Here is an 8979-nt window from a genome sequence, read left to right on the forward strand (position 1 = left end):
TGCCAGCTCAACTTTATTTACCTCAGGCACCCGGCACAGGGTGAACTTAGCCTTGAGACTCACCATCCATTCCTCCGCTTCCGGGTATCCTCCCGACCCGTCAAACCGAGGGGGCGCAAGGCGCATGAATGCCTCATAGAGTTGTCTGAACTCTTCCCCCGGTACCACTGGAATTACTGGTACGGTTGGCCCTGGTGGTCCTTGAGCCTGCTGCTCAGTTCTACGACCTCGCTCGTAGGCCGCAATTAGCATCTCTTCGAGAGTTCTCTCCATTTCTGAAAACTCAACACATTCACGTTACGACTCACAATAACTTACACTACCGTCCCAATCTAGATTACCCCACTCGCGAATCCTATCAAGTCTGGTTATGGTTCGGTCTGGTTAGGGTTTAAACCTGAGCTCTGATACCAACTTAAAACTGTCACACCCCGGAACAGGGGGTCGCGCAGTTTTGTTTTAAAATACGGTTTTGTTCATGTAGATTTATATATATATATATAAATTATTATGTTTATGTGTGTGGGCCCGATTATATTAGTATGCGGGGGGTGGCAGGGGGGCGGCAGCCCCCTGCGAGCGTTGTCTGAGGTTACGAAGCACCGCTCAATAGAGCCCGGAAAATTTTATTTTGGAGAAGTCAAATTGCATGAAAATCCTTTAACCGACGGTCCAGATTAGTCAAATTATCATATGATTTGATTTAAAACAAGTTTGGTTCAAAACCAATTTAATCTGGCTAAGTTATACCCAAAACAGTATTTTTGGGAACCCATTGCGGCCCGCAATAGGGCTGTTGCGGCCCGCAACCCTTCCCAAAATTTCCAGCCTCTGCAAACTACCTCTGACTCCGTTCATTGCGGCCCGCAATGAATTTATTGCGGCCCGCAACAAGTTCCAAAATTTCCCAGCCTCTGAAGGGAGCCTCTGCCTCCATTCATTGCGGCCCGCAATGAATTTATTGCGGCCCGCAATGAATTTATTGCGGCCCGCAATGACCTGGTTGGCTTGTTAAGCTGCGAATTTTTCTGTCTACTCTCATTGCGGCCCGCAATAGGGTTATTGCGGCCCGCAATAAGGGTACTGATTTTCATTCCTTTGCCCATTTTCGTGAAATTTCACCCCGTTTTCAAACCCGATCAAATCCCCGTATAACTAAACAATTATTCCCCATTCACTAGCAATTTTAATGACATTTAAAATGCAATTTCAACATTTAAATCATAACAACCATTTAAAACATACCGTTAGGGTTTTATAACATAATACGGTTCGATAACAACCTATACATCAAAATAACCGACTACGGGTTCAACTACACATTCAAAATGGGTACAAAAAGGGTTTGGCATAACCTATTAGCTCGGCCTATACTCACGAGTCGAGCCCGAGTCCCACTTCACTCGCGTTTACCTGCACATATCAGTTCAAAGGGAAAAATTCCCCGAGGGGAGGGGGTGAGAAAACCTGTCATCCGTTTTCTCAGTGCGGAATTTAAAGGGCTACTGGATTTGTGCGAAATCCATCACCAGAACTAAATACACTAGCAATAGGGCATATATTTATTCATTTACCAGTAATAATAAATGCACATGTACCGGGAATAGATTCAAACGGATTTCAATTCACATCTCATCAACATCAATCAACGAATTTTCCAGAAAGATTTGGTTTCACAGATATAATATATATAAGTCTGGTTATGAGGTACAGATATCAACTATCGATCACCTCCGGCTTAACAGTTCTATTTTCTGGTTTCAAGTCATACAATCTCATCAATTCATCACTTAAAATAAACACGGGCATATTCCGCGAATATGCACAGAATAACACTTTTCTCAAAAAGAAATCACTGACACTTTCCCTGAATCACTGAACCACTGAACCACAGTTCTACCTAAAATTACACTGCACTTCCCTTACCCAACCGGTACTGGGTTCACTAGGGCCATTCTCCAGATGCGCATAAGGGTCCTGGATGAAAGTCTAGTAGCTAGCTAGACTTTCCACTATGATACACTGTTCACTTCACACAATCAATCCAAGTCATACTGTGGTTCCACTCACTTATTCAAAACGACAGATCAACAATCGATAAACCGTACCAACATGAGAATCATAACAGTTATACAATTCAATTATACTAATATCACAATTCATGCAATGCGGCAACAAATGCTTTCAATCAGAGATTCAACATGCTATGCACAGTTTATTTAAATCAAGCAATCAACATAAATATAATAATATGCACCGTTATTTAGTTCTACGAATAAACCCCAAAACAGATCCCGTGAACCCCCGCACCTGGTTATGTAGGGCACGTAGAGGGTCCGCGATCTCGCGACTCGGTAAGCTCGTCAATCCCGCTAGCCGTGCTCGTTAGGATCTATCCATAGGTCAATTTATTAAATTCCGGCACTTTTACAATTTAAACCCTCAAATCAATTTTTTTGGGAAAAATCCGTAAATTGGAATTTGGTTGCACTTTGGAACACGGAATCAGTCAATTTACACTATATAAACAACAAAGGCACGGAATAATCAATTTGGTACGATTCTACGGGTTTTCACCGAAACCCTAAAAACAAGGAATCACGAAATGAGAGAGAAATAGGAAGGGGAATTACCAATGGAACGGATGGATGTGCGAGATTTGAGCTCCTCTTCCTAAATCTCCGTTTTCGCGCAATACGGTCACCGGGGTGCCTCTCTCTCACTCTCTCTCTCTCTCGTTCTTTCTCTCTTGGCGAAAACAAAGGAAAGAAGAAAAAAAAGATGGGGGCAGGAAAGGAAAGGAAGGAGGGAAAGAGGAGGGAATGACAAGGGGCCCCCACTTGTAAGTGGTATTTTTGCAAAATAAACCCTCCACTTGTTCGATATTGTTTAAATGATTTATATAACTCCAATTGCTCCTCTCTCTTAACACAATTAATCGTATAATTATTTTTCACCATCCACGTCACTAATTTCGTATATACGTATATATATATATTATTTGATTTAACCACTTATTATTTTAATTAAATCTGAATTTTAAAAGTTCACGGTGTTACAAAGACATTACGATATGTATAATCTAGCTAGCGAGTCAATATGCTTGTACAGTTTAATTGTAAAAGAACAAAATACACACAAACAAAATGTTCTCTCAATTTTAAATATTACAATGGAGAAGGAAAAATGATTTATTTTTCATTTTTTTTTTTTTTTTAAAACCCAACTCCATCAATTAAGGTGCAGTTAAAGCATGCATGGATATGCGAACCCTCCCATTCTTTGGCAATATCAACAAGTTGCACAGTCGACAGACATTTATTAACACAAATGAGAAACAGATGAAGATAATACCAAAAAAAACAGAGAGAGAGAGAAAAGAAACATCTGCACATTGCACAATGAACTAATTATAGAACAAAGTCAATTTTAAACTGGCAATCGGTCCCACCATCTCAAAATTGTTTTTTTTGGTCCACCAAGTCTGGATAAACCATGTGCAAGGAAAATATTTTGTATTAAAAGGCATTCAACTAACTCAACTGTGCTCTTAATTAATGCTCACAACCCTATTAATTTTCCTCAATCCATTGATGCAAGTTTCTGAAAAAAAAACATATGTTTTAAAGCAAGAATAAATAAAGGGGAACTCAATTAGTAGTTGCTAGTGTGTCACATAAGCATGTCAACCTCTCGCATCACTGTTCAAAGCAGCCAATTTCATCACTAATGAAAATGAAACTAAAAATGATGATAAATCGAGATGACAAGCATTTAATTTCATATTAAATTGCATAAACATTTTCTGTTAACATGTCTTTTCTAAAAGTGACGGGTGTTTCTTTTTATAAAATTAAGCAAGGAGAAGATAATAATTTGTACCTTCTTTTGTAAAAAAATAATGATTAGAAGTTTGTTTTGTTAGCATATATACATCAATTCCATGTTCCATTTTTGTCCTGATCTAGATTTTATAAAGCAAGTTGGATTAGTAGTTACAATATTCTAGTTGCATTCAGATATTAGTATCATTTCTCTAAATATTAATTATCTTCGCTTGCTAATTACGAAATAGATATAAACGATAAATACATAATGTCACACTTGATTGGTGAGTATACTACAAGTTATTTCTGTACATGCATATATAGGCTGTGGCTAATTTGCTGCCGGCAGCATTTCTGCCGGCGGTGCTGCCACTGTTTTTTCTATTTTCTGATGTTCAAACGACAAATCTAAACCATTAGATGTTTAATCTATATTATAATCTACTTGGAGACCAAATTTTACATTTTTTGGAATTTGTTTACTATATATTAAGCTGGTTTGAAAACCGCTGATTTCAATGCTGCAGAAATTTACTGAAATCAGCGGTTTTCAAACCAGCTTAATATATAGTAAAAAAATTCAAAAAAATGTAAAATTTGGTCTCCAAGTAGATTATAATATAGATTAAACATCTAACGGTTTGGATTTGTTGTTTGGACATCACACGGCTAAATATAGCCCCGGCAGCACCTCTGCCGAAATGCTGCCAGCAGCAATTTAGACAGACCCTGCATATATAATATATATAAGATGGGTCTGTCTAAATTGCTGCTGGCAGCATTTCGGCAGAGGTGCTGCCGGGGCTATATTTAGCCGTGTGATGTCCAAACAACAAATCCAAACCGTTAGATATTTAATCTATATTATAATCTACTTGGAGACCAAATTTTACATTTTTTGGAATTTTTTTACTATATATTAAGCTGGTTTGAAAACCGCTGATTTTAGTAAATTTCTGCAGCATTGAAATCAGCGGTTTTCAAACCAGCTTAATATATAGTAAACAAATTCCAAAAAATGTAAAATTTGGTCTCCAAGTAGATTATAATATAGATTAAACATCTAACGGTTTAGATTTGTCGTTTGAACATCAAAAAATAGAAAAAACAGTGGCAGCACCGCCGGCAGAAATGCTGCCGGCAGCAAATTAGCCACAGCCTATATAAGATATATCATATAACAGTTTTGTAAAATATTATTAAATAGTAAAAAAATTAAGAAAATGTAAAATTTGATATCCAACTACATTTTAATATAGAGATCATGTTAAATAGTTTAGATTGATTGTTTACATTTTAAAATTGTAAAACTAAATTATTATAAAATGTTGTAAGTGGATCCCTCCTCTTACTATTATCTACACATCATATTTATTTAATATGATGAGATTTGATGTATCGTACATCAAATGACTTCAATTTCCACCATTCAAGAAATAAAAACCAAAAATGTATGAAATTAATTTGATTAGTAGACTCTCAATGTATATCAAATAACATATCTATAAGTTTACTTTTAAATTCTCAAATTTATTATTTTGTTTGAAAATCAATTCTCAAAATTATGAAAATAAGTATATACATATATATCATGAATTTAGTTGGGTCATTGAAATAAATGGGACATGATTTATTTATTTTTTAAATGTGGATCGATATATATAATCTGAAGTATGAATGGATAGATATCCATTTAATACAAAAGTTCTGACAAGGAAATATTCAATTACAGTATGGGAACATATCAACTTCGCCTTGGTTATACTCTTCAGCTTTATCTAGCTAACTTCTTAACCTAGAAATGTCTCAATAATGTTACGTGTAAAAAATCATCAATTATTAATTTCTCTCGAATTATTCAATCCTTGATATTAAACCTCCATAAATATTTTTCTTACTTGACCAAACAGTCCAAACCTAACAAGTTATTATCTCATCATTTCTTGTCTTCCATGATACCTCCCCCCTACAAATACTAGCACCTTTCAGCTCCAATCCTAAGAAAAGAAAGACAATTACATACATCATCATCTCTCCCTTTCTCAGCTGAAGCTGTCAATAACATATCTCTCTCTCAACAAAGATAATAGAAATGGCAGATGAGCTAGGCAGCATGACCCAAAAGAGGAGTACAAGTGAGAAAGAGCAAGGACAGGATATGATTCACAGCTCTAGCAGCGTACGTACCATAGAGACGCTTCTACGTGTCACACCGATGGGTCTCTGCACGGCAGCTCTGGTTGTGATGCTCAAGAACTCTCAGACCAACGACTACGGCGACCTCTCCTACTCCGATTTAGGTGCCTTTAAGTATGCTCTTAGTTCTATATATCTCAGTTCACACACACACACACACACACACACACACACACAAACACATAACTTGATTTATAGTCAGTAGAAAACCTTTAGTAATTATGTTTAAATTATGTCAATGAACTTTGTAAACTTTCTATATAAAATTTCGTACACCTGATTTTACAAAAATTTTGCACCAATTTTATATTTTATTACTAGGTGTTAAATTGGGTATTTGTATTAACCAGGAAGCGTTCTGATATTTTAAGTTCAAAGTTGTAACAATTTATTGTACAACAGATTACAATCATTGTGCTCATAAATATTTTTAGGACTTCAGAAATTAAATATGCAAGCGACCCGAGACATTAAATTCTAGAGGTTGAGTATGCATGCACCATACATATAGATCATAAATAGAAGTGGTTGGTGGGAATAAATCTGGTGCGATCCGAAATAGATGAACAGTATCATGAAATCTCTACTTTTTTAAATCTAACTGTCAATTTGTTTTGAGATGCGTGCACAGACAAACTAGCTATTTTGAGATACGTGCACAGAAAAAGTTGAACGGTTAGATTTGAAAAAGCAATAATTTCAAGTTACTGTTTATCTAATTCGGATCGCAGCAGATTTATTCCCGTGGTTGGTTGGTATGTGCTTAGGTATCTAGGGGCGCCCTTTCTTAAATTTTTCCTCTGCAATCTACAATTGAGGACTGTCCAGCTAGAAAAATACAAGTAACACAAAATTATTCTCTAAGCTAGGTATTGAAATTAATCTAAATATTTCTCATGCACTGAATAAATCAAAGTTCAAAGATTGCACATATTTTATTTTTAAGACACCACTCAAGTCCATTTATAAGAAACAACAATCTTGAAAAAAAATTATTTTCATTTTTACTGTTTTGCATCGTACAGGTGCAAATTCCATGTAAAATAATATTAGAGAATTCCCAAATTAATTATTGCAAATTAAGCTCAGAGCAAATAAAGTTTTTAACAGCAAAATATTTATAGAAGCTCCTTATTATTTTATGTTTGATCTGTTCTCCATAATTGTTATTGTTTTTAAATTTATGATTCTTGAAACAAAGGTACTTGGTGTATGCAAATGCCATTTGTTTTGCTTACTCCCTCTTGTCTGCCTTCGATACCGCTGTGCCGAGGCCGTTGACACTATCCCGTTCTTGGACCATGTTTTTCTTCGACCAGGTCTCTCTCTCTCTAGCTTGCATGAAAGTGTTTGTACATGACTATGTATTTGTTGCAAATTTAGAAAGAAAGTCACAAAATGTCACATCCATTCTACAAAACAAACTTATAAAGTCTATGAAGGAATACACAGTGAGATGTGCGTCATCTCAGACATCATTCTTATGTTCTGTGCAAGATTAAATAGATGAATTAATATTTTCGATGCATCTTCAATTGCACTTTCGGAAGGCAAGTAACATCAAATCTTATTGACACATACATTTTTGTGTAATTTAGGTGTTTACCTACTTGACGTTGGCTGCTGGCACCGTGTCATCAGAGATACTCTACCTAGCATACAATGGGGATGAAAACGTGACATGGAGCAAACAGTGCACTGTCTTCGACAAATTCTGCAGTAAAGCAACCACCTCTGTTGGTATTACCTTCGGTGCAGTGGCATGCTACGTGTTGCTCTCTCTTATCTCCTCGTACCGTCTCTTTAGCTCCTATGCAGCACCGATTCCTTTTCTGGCCAACAAGTCGACTGAGATTGCCGTCTTCCCTCGCTAAGCTAACAAAAAATTCTGAGTGTGTAGAAACTGATGCTCTGTTTGAGGAACCGAAGCAAATGTCACTAAACCAAGCTCTAACTAGCTTGGAGGTTGAAATGAGTGGGTAAACATGGTCCCAAAAAAAAAAAAAATGTAGTGTTAAATGAAGGTTGTGTTTGTATAATAAAGTTATGTTTGTGTAAAATATGATCCCCCTGTTAAGTTATATGTCCAAGCTTTTCCTTGTAATAGTATTTCCAAGAGGCAGATCTGAAAACAGTAGAAAGAAAGAAAAAAAAAAAGGCTACTTCTTTGTAACTCCTAATTTTACCATTTTCACTGAGCATATATACTGCAAAAGAATACAAATACAAAAAATAACATGTTGGAAAAAAAAGGAAAATAGAGGAAGTTGCAAATTCAATTTCATTATATTCTTACCAAGACTAGTAATATATCAGATCATACTATATTTACAGTTACTTCTATAGATCACTCTTAATATGACAACAGCAAATGCTGTTGGGAAATCGACTATAAACATAGTACATAATTAATTAAGACTGTAACAGCTCTACTGTGCCAGCTACTGTTATATATAACTACACGTTTCGTTACTTGATCTCTGCTATAGTTATTTATCTTCTAATTTTTGTATTTTTATTTTTGTACTTATACACCGTGCAGTCTCTTAAAAGATGAGATACAATTAATTATTATTATTTACTTTTAAATAGAAAACAATAAGAAAAACGACCAACTGATAAAAGCAAATTCCAGATTTAGTATATATTACAGTAGATGGGACATGAAAAAAACAAAAAGAGGTTACATGATCTGCCATTCATTGAAGCAGGGGCGGATCTACTGTAGTACAGGGGGCAGCTGCCTCCTCTCTGAATTTTCAAAAATAGTGTTAAAAATCTGATTATTTTAGTTCTGCCTCCAAAAATTTAAATTGTCCTCTAGAGTCCATTTTAAATTGTCTTTAGGCTGTAGAATAGAATCTGGCGGAGCCCATTTCAGTTCTGCTTATTTCAGTTCGGCTGAGCGGGACTTTTAATTTTGGCGGAGCCCAAAAATTGGCTGAGGCCATCTAAG

At 35.9% G+C, this 8979-nt stretch overlaps 1 protein-coding gene across 1 annotated transcript; it reads left to right on the forward strand.

Annotated features, from left to right (window-relative positions):
• The first annotated feature begins 5609 nt into the window (after positions 1-5609).
• LOC144560351 (CASP-like protein 2A1) lies at positions 5610-8132 on the forward strand. Its single transcript, XM_078309520.1, has 3 exons — positions 5610-6137; positions 7225-7342; positions 7622-8132. Exons 1-3 carry the CDS (start codon positions 5920-5922, stop codon positions 7895-7897), a joined length of 612 nt encoding a protein of 203 aa, XP_078165646.1. The 5' UTR covers positions 5610-5919; the 3' UTR covers positions 7898-8132.
• The last annotated feature ends 847 nt before the right edge of the window (positions 8133-8979 follow it).

This window comes from Carex rostrata, chromosome 10 (assembly GCF_964058835.1).
Source record: "Carex rostrata chromosome 10, lpCarRost1.2, whole genome shotgun sequence".
In the NCBI taxonomy this organism is placed as follows: domain Eukaryota; kingdom Viridiplantae; phylum Streptophyta; class Magnoliopsida; order Poales; family Cyperaceae; genus Carex; species Carex rostrata.

Coding starts and splice junctions, on each gene's coding strand:
- LOC144560351 (XM_078309520.1), top strand. CDS start 5,920: ATGGCAGATGAGCTAGGCAGCATGACCCAAAAGAGGAGTACAAGTGAG. Junction 6,138..7,224: donor TCCGATTTAGGTGCCTTTAA/GTATGCTCTTAG, acceptor CTTGAAACAAAG/GTACTTGGTGTATGCAAATG. Junction 7,343..7,621: donor CCATGTTTTTCTTCGACCAG/GTCTCTCTCTCT, acceptor TGTGTAATTTAG/GTGTTTACCTACTTGACGTT.